The 22,707-nt window shown below is 39.9% G+C and overlaps 1 protein-coding gene across 10 annotated transcripts in view; it reads right to left on the bottom strand.

Annotated features, from left to right (window-relative positions):
- Nucleotides 1-1,765: 1,765 nt before the first annotated feature.
- HHLA2 (HHLA2 member of B7 family) overlaps nt 1,766-22,707 on the bottom strand; it is a 162,744-nt gene continuing 141,802 nt past the window's right edge. For 8 of the 10 annotated variants that reach the window (XM_073664604.1, XM_073664598.1, XM_073664605.1 and 5 more), the window contains 2 exons: nt 18,381-18,680; nt 1,766-2,554 (listed from right to left, as the gene is read on the bottom strand). In XM_073664604.1, the coding sequence (XP_073520705.1) occupies nt 2,436-2,554; nt 18,381-18,680 (419 nt within the window). In that variant the 3' untranslated portion in view covers nt 1,766-2,435. The remainder of the gene's footprint in view (nt 2,555-18,380; nt 18,681-22,707) is intronic. The other 2 variants (XM_073664597.1, XM_073664599.1) reach the window with 1 other exon arrangement.

The raw sequence follows: 22,707 nt of genomic DNA, 5'->3' as shown, positions 1-22,707 counted from the left end.
ATGACATTCAAGCAGTTTTACACCAGAAGACATAAGTGATTGATGAATCAGGGCCTTAGTCTCTATTTCTACATAAATACAAATTGAACTCTGTTTTGAAAAGTAATTTTGTTAACCTTATTTCTGTCATAGGATTTAAAATTCCCTTTCACCTTGTTAAGATGCAGAGTTTGTTTTGTTATTAGCAATGTATTATTTTTCTAAGTTAGCTGTATGGCGTCTTGTTTTTTTGCAGGACTATATTTCAGTTGCATCACTTCTCTTATGCAAGGGAAATACAAAAAACAGTTATTGCATTATATTTACTCTGTGGCATAAATAACATTTTACCTTTATTGTAGGACAAGTGATATTTAAAAAATATATATATTTTGTTTCTGTTCAACAAACCATTTTTTTGGGAAGGGTTTGAAAAATAGTAATTTTGATAATGTTTGTTTTTTTACACCATTCACTGTGCATTTCGTATCAATATACAGGTCGTTACAGTTTACCATATATCAGACTTTTTTACTTACAAAACAAAACCACTTTTTTATTTTAAAAAATTGTGCATTCTATAGAGCTCATGAATATGGAGGACTACATGGCAGCAGATTTACTGGTTCTTTAGTGATAATCTCTTGCTGATGAAATGGTGATTTTATCAAATCTACAAGCTGCGGCCCACTACAGGTGCATCTCACAAAATTAGAATATCATCAAAAAGTGAATTTATTTCAGTTCTTCAATACAAAAAGTGAAACTCATATTATATAGAGTCATTACAAACAGAGTGATCTATTTCAAGTGTTTATTTCTGTTAATGTTGATGATTATGACTTACAGCCAATGAAAACACAAAAGTCATTATCTCAGTAAATTAGAATACTTTATAACAACAGCTTGAAAAAATGTTTTTAAAATCCGAAATGTTGGCCTACTGAAATGTATGTAAAGTAAATGCACTCAGTACTTGGTCGGGGCACCTTTTGCATCAATTACTGCATCAATGCGGCATGGCATGGAGGCGATCAGCCTGTGGCACTGCTGAGGTGTTATGGAAGCCCAGGTTGCTTTGATAGCAGCCTTCACCTCGTCTGCATTGTTGGGTTTGGTGTCTCATCTTCCTCTTGACAATACCCCATAGATTCTCTATGGGGTTAAGGTCAGGCGAGTTTGATGGCCAATCAAGCACAGTGATGCTGTTGGTTTTAAACCAGGTATTGGTACTTCTGGCAGTGTGGACAGGTGCCAAGTCCTACTGGAGAATGAAATTATCATCTCCAAAAAGCTTGTCAGCAGAGGGAAGCATGAAGTGCTCTAAAATTTCCTGGTGGACGGCTGCGCTGACTTTGGTCTTGATAAAACACAGTGGACCTACACCAGTAGATGACATGGCTCCCCAAACCATCATTGATTGTGGAAACTTCACACTAGACCTCAAGCAGCTTGGATTGTGGCCTCTCCACTCTTCCTCCAGACTCTAGGACCTTGATTTCCAAATGAAAATTGGAACTCCGGGACCTTGTGGAGTGTGTCATTGATTGCCTTCTGGACATCAGTCAAGTCAGCAGTCTTCCCCTTGATTGTGGAGCTTACTGAAACAGACTAAGGGACCTTTTTAAACGCTTAGGAAGCCTTTGCAGGTGTTTATTGTTAGTTATTCTAATTTACTGAGATAATGACTTTTGTGTTTTCATTGGCTATAAGCCATAATCATCAACATTAACAGAAATAAACTCTTGAAATAGATCACTCTGCTTGTAATGACTCTATATAAAATATGAGTTTCACTTTTTGTATTGAAGAACTAAATCAATTATCTTTTTGATGATATTCTAATTTTGTGAGATGCAAAGGGTAAGTGACACATCACTGGAATCGGAGTCTCTTTCTCTACAGCATGCTGCTCTCAGATTACGTGGCAAAAACCTGGTGACGGATTCCATTTAAGGCCCCCATGCACATTAGACTACAGCCAGAAGAAAATCACAGCTACTTGCTGAGTTTTTGGGGAAGTGTTTTGCACAAATTAAGGGTGCCTGAACCATAAATGCCTGTACACCTATTACACCACCTTACATGTACTGTTGGTGGTCCTGGTATATGTTTCACCTTGATACTGTAGGTGCAGATATCTACTGTTTCACTAACTAGTCCTTCTGGCTAAATGCTCAGACATTCATACAGACATATCTGTCAGGAATCAGCCCCATTATCCCTCAGAGAGAAGGACACAGACAGCAGAGGTCTCCCGTGCAAAATTTGTATATGGCACCTCTCATTTCCCATAGCTGATCACATAAAGTACCTAACCATTTCTCTCTAACAATCCACCTGTATTCACGAGCTATGAAGCTTAATGGCTCATATCCCTAACATGTAATCTAACTGATAGTAGGAAACTGCTTTAACGATTGACAGTGGGCCCCCCTAACCCGTTGGATACAATATCATTGATTCTCTTCAGCCGTTTTCCTTGTAATCTTTTTTCTACAAATAATACAAGCAATAAGGATCATCAGCGGAATAGCTACTAAAGCAGCGATCAGCCCTTTCCTCTGACGTGTTTCTGGAAGAAAAAAAAATGAAAACAATTAGAAAATTTTTACTAAACTATATGAATTAATAATACCAAAGCTTAAACCCACAAATAAGAGCTGTAAAGGAAGGAAAGTGCAAACACCATCATGTAAGAAATATTATACAAAGAGGCCAAATAGTAAGTATAAAAATATATATTCTTTATTACATATCTATTCAAAAGAAGGTAAATGGGGATACAAATATTTTGAAAAACTAAGTCATCACAGAAAGTAAATGCCGGAGCACGCCTCTTTATGCTTCATGTTGGAACTTGTGGGTCCGAGACGCCATTGTCCATGGCTGGTTGTGACACCAGGTGAGATTGATCACTCATACAATAGTACTCGGTAGATGAGCGTGTTGCCAGTTAGCCGCTGGTTTGTGTGCATCTGATTGCGTCACACTGGTGACAACGTTTTACAAATTATACATAATTATGTATTTAATGCAGAAAAGTGGTGCAGCTGTGCTCTTGATCCTTTTAGATTGGGCGTATGGCTATTGATTTTGGCAAAATGTACATATTTATACAACAGGGATGCACTGTGTGGGATAATATAACCTGGGATTGGGAGATTATAGGGTTCTTCTCAAAAAAGATAATATCCACTTTTCAAAGAATAGAGGATAAATTGCTGATTGGTGGGGGTCTGTCCATTGGGATCCCCAGCAATCCCAAAAGTTGGTACTCTGGAATACTGTGAATGGCACAATGCAGCACCATGCTTGTCCTCTGATCCATTCCTTGTCTATGGGAATGTCAGAAGTAGCTGAGCACTGTATTCAGAAATCCCATAGACAAAATGTGGAGTGAATGCTGCATATGTGCACCTACACTCTAGTGAGGACCAGATTTCAGACCCCCCCAGTAGTCGGAACCTCAGCAATGAGCATGTTAACGTCGTATTTTGGGAATAATGCTTTAATTATTATGCAACAGGAGGGTGGATTATTTATAATACTAAGGTCACTGCCCCACTATCAGTATTTTGTCAGTATTTTTTCTCAGGAGTGGGAGCCAAAACCAGGAGTGGGTGATAAATGCAGAATTGGTGACTTGTTTCTATTATACCTTTTCTCTGATTGTTCCTCACCTGGTTTTGGCTCCCACTCCTGAGAAAAAATACTGACCAAATACTGATAGTGGGGCAGTGGCCTAAGGGTGATCACTGCAAGGGGGTATGAAATTATTTATTATACTATGGGTGGGGGTGATTAGTACTGCAAAGCTCCTTCACATTCTCATGGGTGGGTAACTAACATCGCAGTGCCTTTGGACTAGACAATTAGAAATCAAGTGCAAATTGCCTTCTTATTGTTGGTGGCTGCATAATTTAGTTGAAATTGTGCAGTCATTATTAATAATAATTAAACCATTTGTGATTAATTTCTAACAGAATACTACATGAGACCCAAACCTAAGGATGGGCCATTTTTCATCTTCACAAGCGGTATTGAGGAGAGAATTGTGGAGACCACAAGAATGTAATGTGGTCAGAATCTACTGTTTGGGCACTTGGCACGGCACAGAAGGGGAAGAACGCTATTTGGATCTTGCAGCACAATATTAGCTGGAAGTGATTCTGAATGCCATGGTTTGTGGTGACCTTTTTTTTGGACCCATAGGTGCTTTTCAGAAAGTTTATAACATTTGGAACATGAGTATGGAAAATGATATTTTTTTTCCACAAAAATATTGTTTCAGTCACAAATGTTTCATTTTCAAAAGTAGTAGGAGTAGGTAGTATGAGATGATGGACCACATCATTTGTAAAGCAATTTCAGAAAATGCGGATACCCCATAAGTAGAAATAAGCAGACTGGCGGAAGTTCAGGTTCTGGTACCAGATACAAACTTTAGTCCAAAGTTCTGTTCGGGTACCAGAACAGTACCTGAACTTCAACCAGAACCCCGAATCCCATTGAAATTTAGAGTCCCGAACTGGAAAAAAATCTCTCTCTCCTCGGACGGACTTGCCCCAGAGCTCTAAACGTTGCCATGGACTTCCAGGGAAAGTCCGTGATCGGCATTTGCTCCTGAACAGTAACGGTCCAGTACAAAAGCCGAACATTTCTGTTTGTGTTTGCTCATACCTACCCATGAGTTGTCACAAATTACTGTTTGGGCACATAGTAGCAATCCTAAGATAAGGAGCACTATTTGACTTTTGGAGCGTAATTCTAGCTGGAATTGATTGTCGATGCAGTGTTGCATTTGCAAAGGCCCCAAGATACCAAAACAGCATAAACACCTTACTAATGAAACTAGTTGGGAAAGTGCATCCCTCAATGAATTGATCTAGGGGTGAAGTACTTGAAACTCCACGTGCGTCGCAAAAGTTTATAAAATTGGGATGCAAAAATTGAAAATTACATTTTATTTTTCACTAAAATGATGAGTTAACCCCAAATTTTTCATTTGTACAAAGGAGACTAGGAGAAATTGGATGCCACAATTTGTTAAGCAATTGCTCCTGAATATGGCAATACCCCATATTTGGTCAAAAACTACTGTTTGGACACATGGCCAGGCTCGGAAGGGAAGACATATGAATTGGCTTTTTGATGCAAACTTGTCTGGAATAGTTTGTAGGTGCCACTTGCAAAGCCTCTGGGTGCCATTACATTTGTTACAATAATAAGTAGAATCCAATGTTAGAAAAGAAATTTCTGAGGGCACTACTAAATAAGTCAGGATCAGCCAAGATAAGTACCAATCATATAAAGAAAGCAGTATGCAAGTGCATATAAAAAAAACCTTGGTTACAATAATCAACAAGGAGATATATAAAAGCACAAAATATAAAAACATTCAAAAAGCCGATGATCTATATGAGAACAAATTAGGTGTGTCTAATAAGACTAATACCTATCCTCATCTACCTAGTAAATAACAGTTCACAGGATACCCAATAATACCATCCGTATACAACAGAATCCAAATCCGTATGAAATAATAATGAAAAAAATACTTTGACATATCAAGTTATCAAAGCAAATGCATGTATATCTAAGCTATATTACATGGAATAGAGTGTGTATCAGTGCACAACACACACTAAGGCCTTATTGAGATATCTGTGTTGCATGTACATGTTCTATCTGTGTTTTTTTCATGGATACAACACGTACCCATTATCATCTATGCTGCTGTTCACATGTCCGTGTTTTTCATGGTCTGGGAGGCTGTGCAAAACACAGAGACATGACCATTTTTTTTCCGACAGCACGGATGACAAGGGCCAATACAAGTCTATTGGTCTGTGAAAAACATGTATAACACACGGATGGCATCAATGTGCCTTTCATGTGTTGTCAGTGTTTAACATTGCAACATATAGGAGAAGCTTTGTAATTTATTTATTTCTTTAGCCATCCGTGAAAAACACCAATAACTGATGGTAAAAACGGACAAACTGATGACACACTGACACACAACACCGATGACACCAGAACCATTTTTTCACATACGTGTTTAAACACGGACATGTGAATGAGGCCTAAAAGCATGGTTCAGTGACTACTAAGTGGCAGGATGGCTATGAAATTGCTGATAGATTTCAGCTGGTGTCATGACTTTCCATGGCTTTTTGTGCCCCTCTTTCTTCATGCGTGCAATACTTTTCTCCTGTCTCATTTCTCATTATTACACATAATTCATGGACATCTATGGATTGAATTCTTTGCCTGTGTAAATTGGATGTGTTGTTACCAACATCTGGTGAGAATTTCATGTCAATAGCACCTTTAGAAATATACAGTATTTACTTAGAAATTGGTGACGTGTTCAATATTTATTTAACCCGACGTATTGTATATAAAAAAAGCTGTGTTAGAATAAATTAGCAACTATGGATTGTAAATAACTGGACTGATAGCAGAAAAAAAAAAAATTCTAGCACCACATATTTAATAAAGGAATACTGTGCCAGTAACCTCCCAAAGAGAGACTGGGAACTTTGAAGAGAACAAGGGGTACATATGCAAAGCACCAAGTATTCTTAATAAACAATAAAAATCAAACCTCAAGGATTGAAAAATTATAAAGAAATTTTATTAGGAACACTAAACACACTCCAGTTAAAACATACTTAAAAACAAGTAGGAAATACCCGTGAAGGTATGTAGTATATCAAAATATAAGTGTAATACATATAATAATATAGAGGCAATACAGATTATTCCCCAAAATCTGCCTACAAATATATTAATCTGATGAGTATCTGCAATGACAAGTGCTACCTTATAGAACAACTGTATCAAAATATATGCAGCTGCATTAGAAAAATAAGAAGGTAAGATTACTCCCATTCACACGGTGCATGTGTGGGCACATTGCTGTCTAAGCCCAGTATATATATTCAAATAGAAGGTATACAGCAAATACTATACCTACCACAAAGAAAGTGCACCAACAGGGAGACTGGCAGATAGTGGGAAAACAATACAGAGCCTGACGCGTTACGCCACTGAATGGCTTCCTCAGGGGTATAATACTACATATATTCACGGGTATTTCCTACTTGTTTTTAAGTATGTTTTAACTGGAGTGTGTTTAGTGTTCCTAATAAAATTTCTTTATAATTTTTCAATCCTCGCGGTTTAATTTTTATTGTTTATTAAGAATACTTGGTGCCTTAAATAACTGGACTGAGTAATAACAAATAATTGCAAATCTGAAGTGACTTAACCTTCGTCAGGCTGCATAATTTTACAACGTTAACAGGCTGCAGAGGTACAATTGTACCTTCATATATACCTCCACTGTGGGAAGACTTTCTCCTTTACTTGGTTTCAGAAACTAAAGTTCATTCAGCTACAAATGTTATGCTGATATCTATTGGCCAGTGTTGTTACTGCTCACTTATGTTGCTGTCAATTAAGTTAATTCAAACTGAGAGTGGCTTCTACTTCTCTTCCTGCCTCCCTCCTCTCAGTAGCCATTTTGCTGTTCATCTCAATGCTGTGAGCACACACATTTCTAGGCTTGTGAAGTCTTCAATTTCTTGGATACGAAGGTAGGAAAGTCTCACAGCATCTAACAGCCAGTTATACCTTCATTCGCCTTATGTGGGGACAGAACAGTCAGAAATTGTCTTTGAGCCTGGACTTGGCTTACATATATTTTGTATGAAACTTATCACTATAGGTATGATTTTTATACGAAAAATGGATAATAATTAGTATCTACATATTGTTTTACGATGTTTTACTTATATTCAGCACAAAATAAAGATGGTGGCTCTGTTACAATTTTCCTATTGGTCGAAAAAACAGTCGAAAATGGAATGAAAATTCTGAAACCGTATACGGTTTACATAATATATAAATGACATGTATAAATAATTATCACTAGAAATAATTTACTTTTTTATCTGCACTTTAGAATCGAGTTTCATTCTACTTGCCACGTGTTACTGAACTAAATTACGAAGCCAAAATTCATCTACCAAGTCATCATGAGTGATAGTGATGCTGGATCTAGTTTCCGCCATAATCCAAGAAAACGTGTTTGCAGGTTAGTATCATTTTGTGAAAAGCCAATAATGTAGTATTGTGTAGTATTTTGGAAAATTATTTATTTTTCATTTTTTCATATTTACAGATTTACGTCTGACGAAATAATGCGAATGCTAGAAGAATCTGATTCTGAGCATGAGGAAGAACCATATGTTGCATCTGATGATGAAAACTATGTACCACAAGTGGATGTTACTGAAGAAGATTCAGACATTGAACAAGAAATGGTCATAAAGCAGGAAAAAGAATACGACTCAGACGAAAGTGTTGAGGATTAGTCTGTGCCTCAAAGTGCAGGCGACATTTGGACTGCTAAGGATAAAACTCAATGGTGTAGTGATCCACTGCCAAATGCACAAACAAAATCTCGTAATGTCCTACGACAAAGAGGTGGCCCTGCAGCAATCAGCAACCTGTATACAGCAAAAGAGCTATTCAAGTCAATCATGACTCCCGAGATGTGTGACATCATATTACGAGAAACGAATCGAAAGGCCAAGAGAGTTTGTGATGCTTACAACAACGAACTGGTACAACGTTTTCCTGATTCTTCTGAACGGCCACCACAAAAAACATTCAAGCAATTTACTGAAACTGAACTCCATGCATTTTTGGGCATACTGATTGCAGCTGGTGTGCACAGAGACAACAAAGAGAATCTGAAGGAAATGTGGAATGTTGCTGCTCTGCCTCTTATACGTGCAGCCATGTCTCGTGACCGCTTCAAGATGATACTCAGATTTATCAGATTTGACAACGAAAATACACGTGCAGAACGTGTGCAAACAGATAAAGCTGCACCAATACGGGACATCTGGACAATGCTGAACAGAAATCTGGAGAGAGCCTACAAGCCATATAATTGTATCACCGTCGACGAGCAATTATTTCCATTTAGAGGCCATACTAAATTTACCCAGTATATACCTTCAAAACCAGCTAAATATGGCATAAAGATTTTCTGGGCTTGTGACTAGTCAAACGCCTACCCATTACAAGGTCAGCTCTACACTGGAAAACCAACTGATGGTCCTCGACAAGTAAACATTGGTGAACGAACAGTATTGGACCTAGTGAGCTCGTATAAAGGCTCTGGAAGAAATGTCACCACCGATAACTTCTTTACAACCATGGAACTAGCTAAGGTATTGAACTCCTGGAACATGACACTAGTTGGTACAGTGAGAAAAAACAAAAGGTTCCTACCTAACAACATGCAGCCTGCTAAAGAAAGGCCTGTAAACTCGACAAATTTTGCCTACAATCATGATGCAACAGTCTGTTCATATGTACCAAAGAAGAACAAATCAGTCGTGCTTCTATCATCTATGCACATGACGGGAGAAGTTGAAGAGACACTAGCAGCCAAGCCAGAGATAATAAAATACTACAACAAAACAAAAGGCGGAGTTGATGTTATGGATAAAATGTTGGGAGAGTACACTGTGAAACGACGAACATTACGTTGGCCTCTGGCATTTTTCTACAATATGATTGACGTCACTGGGTTAGCATCCTACATCATCTACAGAGAACAAAATCCAAGCTTCAGGACAAAGGATCAACGAAGAAAGTTCTTGAAAGATCTCGCAAATCAGCTGTGTATGCCTGCAATTGTAGATCGAAGTACAAACCGAATGATGATGAGAAACCATTTTCTTCGAGGTGCAGTAGAAATGATGCTTGGACGATGCATTCTGGTAGCATCGCAAGCAGCAGCTGGCCCTCAAATACCTCATGGTAGTCGTGGACCCTCCCCTGTTGTTGGTAGTTGCTATGTCTGCCGAGACCTGAGGCAAAAACAACGTAAGACTAGAAAGTCTTGTGTGGTTTGTGTGAAACCCATTTGCGATGAACACTCGGTAGCAAAGACAACATGCATTACTTGCGAAGAAAATGATTAAAAAAAGTTTCTTACATTTTCTTTTATAATGTAAATGAACAGTTTTTTTACTTGTTTATAATAATAAAATAGCATTATCATTAAAAAAAATATTATTCTTTTTTCCTTGCATTATCTTCATTCAAAATATATGAGGGTACATAGTACCTATGCAGCTTGTTATGGATGCAAAAATATCTCGACACCTTATCTCGGAAGGGGGTGGAGATATTTTATTGAAATTTGGCCAATATATTCTGAACCAAAACTGCAGAGATGTCACGAAATTTCAGCTCTCTAAGGCTTTTCGAAAAAAAGTTATTGCAATTTTAAAACGGAATAGTTACAATTGTACCTACTTAGCCGGACGAAGGTTAACAGATCTAGTGAACACAGTGCCGATTGCATTGGATTTGACATGGAGAGGCCAAAAAGTGAGATCTTGCATTTTACATGCATGCTTTGTATACTTACCTATTTATTGGGGTTGGCCACCACTGCTTCCAGTCTTATTTGAATACATAGTTATCATTCCCATTTCAACACGCATGTTGCATTCATGTTTTGTCCAATTTGATTGAATGTACACTTTGCATACCTTAGGTCACATGCACATGTTCAGTATTTGGTCAGTATTTTTCCTCAGTATTTGTAAGCCAGCTGATGTAAAATACTGACCAAATACTGATAGTTAGAACGTAGCCTTATAGTGATATTTTACTCTTTTTTCTCTCACCAATCATCTGCGCGTAATTGGCGGTACAGAGTTTCTTTGTACATGCACTATGTTCATTAACAAAATACTTAGTAGACAAGGTTTACTTATTTAATGTTCCATTTGTGTATGGATTTACTTTTATTTACTTGCGTCACTAACCCATTTGAGTATATACTTACCTATTCCAAGTTAATATGAAAGATGCACTCGTCATTTTTTGTCCAAACTGATCAATTGGTTTGTATACTTTATATACCTTGTGGTGATGTTTCGCTTTGCGCTTATGCCAGCCACTTGTAAGTCAGACGTTCTGCGTGTGTGCTATGTTCATTGATAAAATACTTTGCCGGCATACTCTGTCCGCGCATGTGCAGTGGTTCTTGTTAGAAACTTTATTAACACCTCATTCGCGCACACACAGTAAATGTTTAAACTTAACCATTATCATGTGTTCGCACCTGCACATTGGCAACTTTGTACCAACCTGTCGACTCCAACTCAAAAATATCTCCCGGATCCGCACATTTCTCAATTACGAATCTGCAAAAACACTAGTGCATGCCCTCATCATCTACCGCTTCGACTACTGCAACCTCCTGCCCTGTGGCCTCCCTTCTAAAACTCACCCCTCCAATCTATTCTAAACTCTACTGCCCGACTAATCCACCTATCCCCTCGCTCTTTCCAGGCCTCTCCTCTCGGTTAATCCCTTCACATTGCCCAGAGACTCAAGTTCAAAACCCTATCCTTGGCATTTAAAGCCATCCACAACTTGTCTCCTCCATACATCTGTGACCTAGTCTCCCGATACTTACCTGCATGCAACCTCCGATCCTCACAAGATCTCCTTCTCTACTCCCCTCTTATCTCCTCTTCCCACAATCGCATACAAGATTTCTTCTGTGCATCCCCCTACTCTGGAACTCTCTACCTCAACATATCAGACTATTTTCCCACGCAGCACTAATGCCATAAGTGAGATTACTGGAGCTCTCAGCTGATCATCAGCTATTTGAACTCAAGTGACCTCACCCCTGCAGCGCAGCACTATACACTGACAGGAGTGATTACACTCCTGTCAGTGTATACAGTGCTATCTTCTACAGGAGTGACATCAGTGATTGCTGAAGTCCCTGCTGTAGAAGTGAGTTGGATCGCCGTGGGACACTTGGATTACATCATCACGGCGGACAGGTGAGGGATATGGTTGGTTTTTATTTTTTGGTTGTTTTTTTACAGAAGACAAGGGATTTGGGGATTAGGCGAGTAATAAATACATTATTAAAACCATGTGGAATTTTATTTAAATAAAAAAAGACTTTATTCTGACCGTGTCTTTATTGAAAAAACGTTGAAAACCTTTACTGCCCGGTTAGTAATGAGGGCGTCTTATCCATTACTAAAATGGGCTTCATGTCAGCCGCCAGTACAAGGCTGACATGAACCCCAACCCTATTACCCCACTTACCACTGCTACACGGCAGTGGGAAGAGCGAGGCTAAGCACCAGATTTGGCACATCTTATTGATGCGCCATTTCTGGGTCCGCTGAGAGCTGATATTATTAGCCGCGGAGGGGACTAGTATCCATGGCCCCTTCCCTGGTTATTAATATCAGCTCACAGCTGTCTGTTTAGCCTTTGCTGGTTAGATTTTATAGGGGGACCCTATGTAAAAAAAATTTCGGGGGCCCCCCCGGAATCTAGGCAGTAAATGCTAAGCAAACAGCTGTGAGCTCTTATTAATAGCCAGGGAACATCTTTGGGTAATGGCCCCTTCCCTGGCTACTAATATCAGCCCCCAGCAGTCGGCTTTCCCTCTGCTGGTTATGAAAATGACACGGGAGCCCACACCATTTTTTTTATTTAATTCTTAATTTTATTTCATTTATAAGAAATCCCATGCCCACTATGCTTGTTTTTTTTTCACGCTGCGTAAACTCACCCGCAGCATGTAAATTTTTGTAGCAGAGATGCAGCTCTCTGATGCAGATTTTGACCGATTGAAATGTCATTACATGCGGTGGATCCGCATGTGCTGACAAAACAATTGCAGCATTAGAGCGCGTTTTGGATGCAGCAAAAATACTCACCCCTGTTCCGACGGTAATCCAAGGGTTAGGATATGTGCACGCAATCCGGACAAGCAGCGCTTTGGATGCAGCACACTTTATGCTTTTTCCAAAGTGCTGCTTTCTATTGAACGCAGGTGAATCCGTATGTGTTCAATACATTTTATTGATCAGAAATTGACATGGTGCAGTCTTGAAAGACACGCTGCATGTCCGTGTCCGCTGGTGATCCGCAGACACAGATGAACGCATAGTGGACATGGGATTTCTACTGATTCCATCCACTATGCTGTAACACCTGGCGCTGCGGGTTTGACGTTGCATAAGCACGCAGCGTCAAACCCGCAGCGGCTCCTGATCGTGTGCACATATTCTTAAAGCGATGTCCCACGTTTCTTTTTTCAAATATCTTTATTTAGCTCCAAAAAGCATTCATTGCTGTACAAAATCGCATGCAAAAACGCATCAAAAACTCTGCAGCAAAGTAAATGAGAAACATGAAGTGTCATGCACATGTTGAGTATTTTTTTACTTGCAGATTTGGTGCAGAAAATAATCATCAGAATGTCAATTCTCTGTGTATTGAATGCACTGAAAAAACGCATCAAAATCGAGACAAAAAACGCGACAAAATCGCTACAAAAACTCAGGCAATAGCACTCATCAAAATTTCAGTAAAACCGCGTCAAAAACACAGGCAATAACATGCATCAAAATCAAGATAAAATTGCCGTAAAAAAGCAGGAAATAACACACATCAAAATCACGGCAAAAAATGCAGTCAATAGTACGCATCAAAAATGCGGTAAATCGCAGTAAAACCGTGGCAAAACCACAGGCAATAACATGCATCAAAATCATGGTAAAACCGCGTCAAAAACACAGGCAATAACACGCATCAAAATCGCGGCAAAAACGCCGGCAATAACACTCATCATAATCGGGGTAAAAACGCAATGTGTGAACTCTGCAGCAAAGTGAATGACAAATGTGAAGTGTCATGCGGCAAAAACGCAGGCAAAATTCTGCTTAAAACGCAGGCAATAACACGCACAATTAGCCATATAGCCCTATTCTGCAAAGACCATGCAAAGCACAAAATCCTGATTAAAAAAAACAAGATGTGTGCATGAGATTTCAGAAATCTCATAGACTTTGCTGGTGCTGTAAAATGCAGCATACAATTAGCATAAAAAAGCATCAAAAAATGTGGAAACATGTCACTTCTTCCAGCGATTTTTCAGCGTTTTTTCACCCATTGGAAATAATGGGTGGTGAAAAAAAGCTGGAAAAAAGCAACAAAAACGCAGGTGTCAGTTTTTTCAGCATTTTTTGTGCCAAAACCTGTGATTTTTTTTCACTGAACTTTAAGTAATGGCATAAAGAGACAAAAGGACAGTGCAAAAAACGCTGAAAAAACGCACCAAAAAAGCAAGAAAAATCCTGAATAAACCTTCCTGGCAAGACCTCAGGATTTGCTGCAGAAACAAAACGCAACAAAAATGTTGCTTTTTTTCTGCGTTTTTTTAATGCTTTTTTATGCACATTTACATCTGTGTTTTAGGTTATGTGTCCTCCAGTGATCTCACTTACAGCAATTTCTGCAGCGCTTCTGCAAGGTTCTGCACCTCTTGGCATGCATTTTCATGCGTTTTTTGTGCGTCTTTTCCTGAGGATTTGTCATGCATTTTTTCCAATGCGTTGCCTGCGTTTTTGATGCGTGCTTTTGCCGGCGTTTTTGCCGCGATTTTGATACGTGTTATTGCCTGCGTTTTTTACCGCAATTTTGATGCGTTTTATTGCCTGCGTTTTTGCTGCAACTTTGATGCTTTTTTGTCTTGATTTTGATGTGTTTTTTCAGTGCATTCAATGCACAGAGAATTGACATGCTGGAGATTATTTTCTGCAACAAATCTGCAAGTCAAAAAATACTCAACGTGTGCATGACACTTCACGTTTCTCATTCACTTTGCTGCACTTTTTGATGCGTTTTTGCATGCGTTTTTTGCATGCGTTTTTGTACAGCAATGAATGTTTTTGGGAGCTAAGTATATTTGAAGAAAGAAACGTGGGACATCGCTTTAAGGATATGTGCACACAATCAGGAGCCGCTGCGGGTTTGACGTTGTGTGTTTATGTAACATTTGTAGAAATCCCATGTCCACTATGTGTTCATCTGGGCCTGCAGATCAATCGCAGACACGGATATGCGGTGCGTCTTTCAAGACCACACCATGTCAATTTCTCTTGTGGAGTCGCTACTTTCCACAAGAGAAATCTGATCAGTACAATGTATTGAACACATGCAGATTCACCTGCGTTCAATAGAACACAGTGCTTTGGACACAGCATAAAGTGTGCTGCGTCCAAAGCGCTGCTTGTCCGGATTGTGTGCACATACCCTAACCCTTGGATTACCGTTGAACCAGGGGTGAGTATTTTCGCTGCATCCAAAACGCTGCGTTCTAATGCTGCACTTGTTTTCTCAGTACATGCGGATCCACCGCATGTAATGACATTTCAATGCATTTCTTGCATCTCTGCTACAGAAATTGACATGCTGCGGGTGAGTTTACGCAGCGTGAAAAAGACAAGCACATGGGCATGGGATTTCTTATAAATGAAATAAAATGAAGAATATTAAAAAAAAATGGCTTGGGCTCCCGCATCATTTTCATAACCAGCAGAGGGAAAGTCGACCGCTGGAGTCTGATATTAGTAGCCGGAGAGGGGGTCGTTAGCCAAAGATGTTCCCTGGCTATTAATAACAGCTCACAGCTGTTTGCTTAGCCTTTACTGGCTAGATTACAGGGGGGGCCCCAAAAAAAGCTGACATAGGGTCCCCCTATAAAATATAACCAGCAAAGGCTAAACAGACAATTGAGGGTTCATAGTAATAGCCAGTGAAGTGGCCATGGATACTAGCCCCCACCGAGGCTAGTAATATCAGCTCTCAGCGGATCCACAATGGGCGCATCCATTAGATGTGCCAAATCTGGCGCTTAGCCTCGCTCTTCCCACTGCTGTGTAGCGGTGGCGAGTGGGGTAATAGGGCTGCGGTTCATGTCAGTCTTGTATTGGCGGCTGACTTGAAGCCCAGGTTAGTAATGGAGGGCGTCTATAAGGCGCCCCCATTACTAACCGTGTAGTAAAGGTTTTCAACGTTTTTTCAATAAAGACACGGCCAGAATAAAGTCTTTTATTTTTTTAGTAATGTATTTATTACTTGCCCAGTCCCCGAAACCCTCCTCTCCTACAATAAAAAACAACCATATCCCTCATCTGTCCGCCATCATGACGTAATCCGAGTGTCCCACGGCGATCCGGGTCACTTCTACAGCAGGGACATCAGCAATCACTGATGTCACTGCTGTAGAAGACAGCAATGTACACACTGACAGGAGTGTAATCACTCCTGTCAGTGTACATCTCTGTGCTGCAGGGGTGAGGTCACTTGAGTTCAAACAGCTAATGATCAGCTGAGAGCTCCAGTGATCTCACGTACGGCATTAGTGCTGCATGGGAAAATTCGCACACAGCACTAATGCCGTAAGTCAGGTCCCAGAGCTCTTAGCTGATCATCAGCTGTTTGAACTCCGGTGACCTCAGCCAGCAGCTTCTTCTGATATACACTGAAAGGAGCACTCACTCCCGCAGTGTATCATCGGCTGCTGGATAGGACGGTCACATCTCCAGATGTGGCGGTCACATCTCGAATGTGGCCGTGCTATCACTTAGATCGACGTGGGACACTCGCTATATGGACTGCGGCGGACAGGTGAGGATGGTTTATTATTTTAACTTTATTGCAGATGACCATGGCTTCGAGGATTAGATGTAAGGTGAGTATATAGTGTTTTTTTATAGGGGACAAGAACATCGGGGTCAAGGTGTAGGTAAGTGGTAGGTGAGTATATGTGTTTATTATTTTTATTTAAATAGTTATTTTAACTTTTTTTTACTTTCACTTTCACTGCGCAAGCGCGCTGATGAGAGATTGCTTCTCCCATCAGTGCCGCTTGTGTACAGTGACAGCAGGCGCTAGATGATGGGGCTAGTAGTCCCATTAGCCGGCGACTGTCACCCGCGGTAAGCTTTTTACCGCGAGTGACTGTTATAGCTGTGGGATCACACTGACACCTGTCAGTATGATCCCGCAGCGCTGTGACCGGCGGTAGCGATTTACCGTCAGTCACAGCCCCTGATTCCCGCGCTGTCACGCAGATGATAGCGTGGGAAACCAGGGATGTTCGTGTTCGGGGCCGATTTTGTGCAAAAGTTCGGTAATCCGAACACGAATGCGAATGTGCCATATTCGTGCCGAATTTGGAAATGGTGATCGTTCACCGAACATATTCGCTCATCTCTAGATAAGACCACTTTATTTTTCAGGTCAGTATGATTACAGCAAAGCCAGGTTTATACAGTATTTTTGCATTTTTCTATTTGTACATACTAAAAACACATTTGTTCAAAAATGTGTTTGTTTTTCCATCACCATATTCTGAAAGCTATTATTTTTTTTCTGTCTGAAGAGCTGTATGAGTTTAAGTTTTTATTTGTACCATTTCAGACTACATAACATTTTTTGATTTTTTTTTTTTTTCGACATTTGGGTGGCAGAATGAACAAAAACCAGCCAATCATAAATTGGTTGTTTTTTTACAACATTCAACATGCGGGCAAAGTGATAAGAAACCTTTATTCTTCAGGTCAGTATAATCATAGCGATACCACTTTTATATAGAATTTGTTTCATGTTTTGCTTCTTTTCCACACTAAAAACTATTTTTTTTACCAACAGTGTGGTTTTTGCATCACCATATTTTTATAGCTATAACTTTATTTTATTTTTTTTGCCAACAGAACCATCTGAGAGCTTGTTTTTTGTGGGATATAATGATATTTTCAGTCATACCAATTTTTCTAACATACGACTTTTGATCACTTTTTATTCCATTTTTTTATTATTCCAATTGACAGTTGCATCTGAGGGGTTAAACAGCCACGATTCTTTGCTAGTACTGATCATGAGCATTACAGCAGGGGAGTCAGCTATGATATATAACTGACACCCGTTGATATATTAACACCATTAAGTATTAACACCATTTACTATCTTGTAAAATAAAAAATCCAATTACTTTAGACAAGCCTATAGGAAAAATGGCAGAAAAAAATGACATACCTTAAAACATGGAATTTTTGAAGAAAACTACAGAATAAGCTGATAACACACCTTTAATCTCTTGAGGACACAGTCAATTGTGAAATTTGACCGCACTCTTTTTTTCCTCCCATTTTTCAATAAACTATGTGGTAAAATGAATGGTGTCATTCAAAAGTACAACTTGTCCAGCAAGCCCACATATGGCTATATGGCTAGAAAATAAAAAAGTTATGGCTCTTGGAAGAAGGGGAGGAAAAATCGAAAACGGAAAATCGTCAGGTAGTGAAGGGGTTGGACTGTCAATTTGGGCTGACAGACTCTTTATTATGTATAGACATGCTCTCCACTGAATCTGCCCTCTGGTAAATTAATCAGTTATTGGTTTAATGCACACGTTCTATGCCAGTGCGGATTACTGCTTTACTCTTAAAAAAAAACAATCAAAAGCTTACCTTTCTCCGCTGTGATGTTAACTCGGGTCATTTCAATGCTCACTTTCTGTTCTGTTTCAATTAAACAGATATAGAGGCCATTATCATTTGCACTAAGTTTGGATAAATTCAGGCTGTGTTCCCCATAGATTACTTTGGTTTCATAAGCTGTAGATATATTAGCCAATGAATTGTTCATTGCAGCTATTGGCACTTCATTTGTTCCTTGAGTAAAATTCCATTCAGCGTAGAAATCAGTGTCTCCATCTTCACAAAAATTGCATCCACATGTAACACTGTCATCCTTCCTTTTGATAGACTCTAAAATTCAAGAGAAAATATCATTACAATTTAACTAGTAATTGCCAGAAAACAATTATAAGGGGTATCTTAAAGTTGTCTCTTGAGCAGCACACAGCTCTGCAGTCTCTTTACTTCTTTGTTGCTTGGGGGTGGGGCTCTCCTGCTTGAGTGACAGTTCTGATCCTGTAGCTTTGTCCTTCTACCGTAACACACTCAGGTCTGTCACTGTTTGCTCTTAATCTACACCGCTACCACTATATTTTTATAACAGTGCCTTTGAACCAGCACATGGCTTGGGATATTGAGAGCCCTACTTAGGAGAATTACTCAGTAAGCGCAGATGCTCACAGAGTGGGAAAGGAGGTGAGTAGTTTATTGCTATATAGAAGTTAAAAGGGTGGTCCGAAGGCAAAGCATTTTTCTCATAACTTCCTATCTATTTAGTCCCATAATCTTCTAAGGTATTTTCTAATATGCTTGTTTTAAAAATTCCCTACCATTCCCTAACTACACTATCTAACAGATTTTTAATTTTTCCCATTTCCTGTCTGATGACGATTCGTTTCCATGCTGGGATACTCAAACGCGGCATCATCAGGGGGGCAGAGGCTACAGTCACTGTCACAGCTCCTGCCCCCTCCCTGAAGTGCTATTAGTGACACTCGTTTCATGGGTCGGTCCCTTCCCTGACCCGGAGTGTCTTCCTTGTGTAATGTCTCCTCCGTGCGTAGTCCCCCCAGTGCCCTGTGCGATGAGTGCAGCGTCCGGTCTGTTGTTGGCCTAGATGAATAGTAATAAGCCGGCAGCAGAGCTACACTAGGTATTAGTCATAGAGTATAGATATACAGTTTTTACATTTACATACCCCAGCCAGAATTTGAAAGATGTGTACCATTGAATATTCCAGAGAAGCTAATTATATAATTGTGTGTATGCCTTAGTAATAATGATAACTGACCTCACTCAGATTGTCTTGATCAAGAGTTTACATATCCTTGAATGTTTGAGCTGAAAACATAAGTTGGCACATGTAGGTTAACTGGCAAGAACCGGATATATATCCACATCTACGCAATTTCTGATTGTAATTGTATTGGTCAAATAAGTTTGTTTGTTATGGAGATAGTTACATGCAGCAGTTGTCATGTGGGCACGATGTAGCACTGTCCAGAAAGTTGCAGATGCTGTCAGTCAAATTATAGATAAATGCGTGTAAATTGACTACTTATAGTTAATGGTAGCACAGTTATTGCACAACCGTGTGACTTTTAAGAATTAATGATCAGCTTACACACATTTCTCTAAAGTCTATCTTATAGCCACTGACATGGCAACATCAAGGCCTCACGATGACCGCTGGACATCAACTTACTCAATATTTCTTCTGCATTTTAAATCAGGCTGTACTTACTTTGATGGTTATTGGGAAACTAAAATGATTTGCAAACACAAGCAGGTCACTGCTATCTGCATCCTCAGGATTCAGATAACAGTGAATGCATTGGTGGAGAATGGAGTGTCCAGCTCCTTGTTCCACCAATCACCTAGTTTGACAGCAGACGCGATGATGGTCATTGCATCCAGTCTGCTGTATGGAAAGTCAGTGTACCAAAGACAGAGTGCTGGGAAAATGGAGGCAAGGGGAGTATGTGTTTTTTTTCATATATGTATGGGATGTTTGCATGTATATAGAAGGTTATGTGGGGGCTCACACTTTATCTAGCAGGCCTTATGGGGGCTCTTACTGTTTATAGGGGGTGTAGCAATGCCAGGTAGGCTAGGGTTAAATCTTAGCTCTGCTGGCTTTGATTAGTACACCTGGCTAGGTGTTCATCCAAGTAAGTCTGTTTGGGAGGCTGAGCAGACTGAATGTGTCTTGAAGTTGAAAAAAAAAAGTCAGAATCTCTTTGAGAAAGGTCTCCACAGGCCATGTGCACCAAACTGCAAGTATCAGTGGTTGCTATGTGGGAGTCTATGTGGGGCCCATTATACTGTATGGAGCACTTTTTGTGGCCATTATACTGTAAGGAGGGCTGTGTGTCAACCAAGGTGTGGAAAAGACTTAGTGCAACACAAAGGGAAGAGGGAAAGGGGGAAGTGGAGACTTCCTAGGCTGGTCTAGTGTCACCCTGTCTCCTCTAACGACCCTATATTGGCTCTTCACCAATCGCCACACGCGTGCCTCGCCCTGTCTTTCCCTGGAGTATGGCTAAGGCTAGGGAAGGGAGGAGATGAGTACTAGTCGATCCCCACTGAACACTAAAAACAAGAAGGGAGGACAAACAGGGGGAAATTGCTTAGCTTTAGATGACTCCAGACAAATGCACACACGTCCTCAAGCTCCAGAGAGGAAGAAGTACTGCTCTTGCTAAAGCCTTCACAAGGAGTAATGAATATCGCCTTCACCTCCCTCTGGAACAAAGCAGGTATTTATACAGCCATGCCAGTGTGTTAATTATCTAGAGGAAGGTAGCCGCTTAGTCCTAGAGACAGGCTCTAAGAAGATGTCTGTAATGCCAAATGTAGAGATCTCCTGCAGCCCACTGCAGGGTAACTGTCTGTCACTTCTGACAACCCCGTGACACTGTGTAGGGATTACAGTTGGAGAATCATACTGTGATGCGGTCACCATTTTTTGTCGGAGAGATGGAGGGAGGGGAGTACAGTAGGGTCATCATACCGTGTGTGTGTGTGTGTGTGTGTGTGTGTGTGTGTGTGTGTGTGTGTGTGTAAAAGGTACTGTGGAGGAATTCACTGGGGTTATCATAAGGGGCACTTTTGTTTGAATCATATTTTATTATCTGTTTTAGTCAAGGTTTTATATCCTTTATTATTACATATTTAAATTAGGCCATTGGGCCATATGCTTTTTACTGCTTTTACATAACATATTATAATATTCCAAAATGATTCCAAAAGTTAATCGGTGTATTTGATGGCAAGGAAAAACTTCCTCAATTGTAGACATTTTTAAATAAGTATCAAGATTGACCTGCAACTTTGTGCAAGCTTTTAATTTTGGCCCTTTGTGTATTTGAGTTTGACATCCCTAGCTTAAAGGGTTATTCCCATCATGATAAAGGGTTATAATTGCAAAGAGGTTGTGAAAAAACAAACAACTTTGCAATTTTACTTTTGATTAAAAATCCTCTCCATTCTCAAAAACAGACCTCCACTGCAATCGGTGGCTAGTATCTTACGCTTGGAGTGCAGTGCTTACAAGCTCTTTGCTATAGACTCTATAGCGCCCTAATGTAGGAGTTGTTTTTCTAAACTAAAACCTCAATATTGTGGTTAAATTGCCGTTTTGGCACTTTGTGATAAATAAGTGGGTTTTGGATTGTAGTTTGGGCACTCAGTTTCTAAATGGTTCGCCATCACTGGGCTAGGTGTTTATCAAAGTCAGTTTGCTGGGGAGCCTAAGCAGACTGGATTTGTCTTGAAGTTGAAAAAGAGAAACCAGCCAGAATCTCTTTGAAAAAGGTCTGCACTGGCTATGTGCACAAAACTGCAAATATCAGTGATCGCTATGGACGATAGCAGTTTTCTTTAACCGAACTGGGGCTAGCTCAGTGATGACTAAAGTAGTCAGTGTCTTTATGGTTTAGTTAGCACCTGTACAAGGCTAGGGATTTAGGTTTATGATTTTGTTGTTTTGGTGCTGTGCAGCCCATGGAAAACAATAAAAAACTGCACAAGTTTGGGCCAAAACTGCATTGCCTGTATGAATGCTACCTAAGGCCTGTTGCCTACCAGATGGTGTGAATCCCTGCAGTGTCTATGGGGACTCAGATTCTATATAGAGAGGCTATATGGGGGCTTTCATTATATAGATAGGCAATTTGGGGGCTCATATTATAAATAGGAGGCTATATCGGGCTCATACTGTATATAGCAGGCTATGTGAAGGCTCATATTGTATATAGTGACACTATATGGGGCACATTCTGTATATAGTGGTTATGTGGGGGCTGAGACTGTATATATAGGAGCTCATACTGTACTTAGGGGACTGTGTGGGAGCTCATATTGTATATAGGGAGGC

This window comes from Phyllobates terribilis, unplaced genomic scaffold (genome assembly GCF_046119375.1).
Source record: "Phyllobates terribilis strain yellow unplaced genomic scaffold, ASM4611937v1 Scaffold_2__4_contigs__length_985480577, whole genome shotgun sequence".
NCBI lineage: Eukaryota > Metazoa > Chordata > Amphibia > Anura > Dendrobatidae > Phyllobates > Phyllobates terribilis.
The sequence above is the reverse complement of the archived record's forward strand: the minus strand, read 5'-3'. Positions and strand labels throughout refer to the sequence as shown.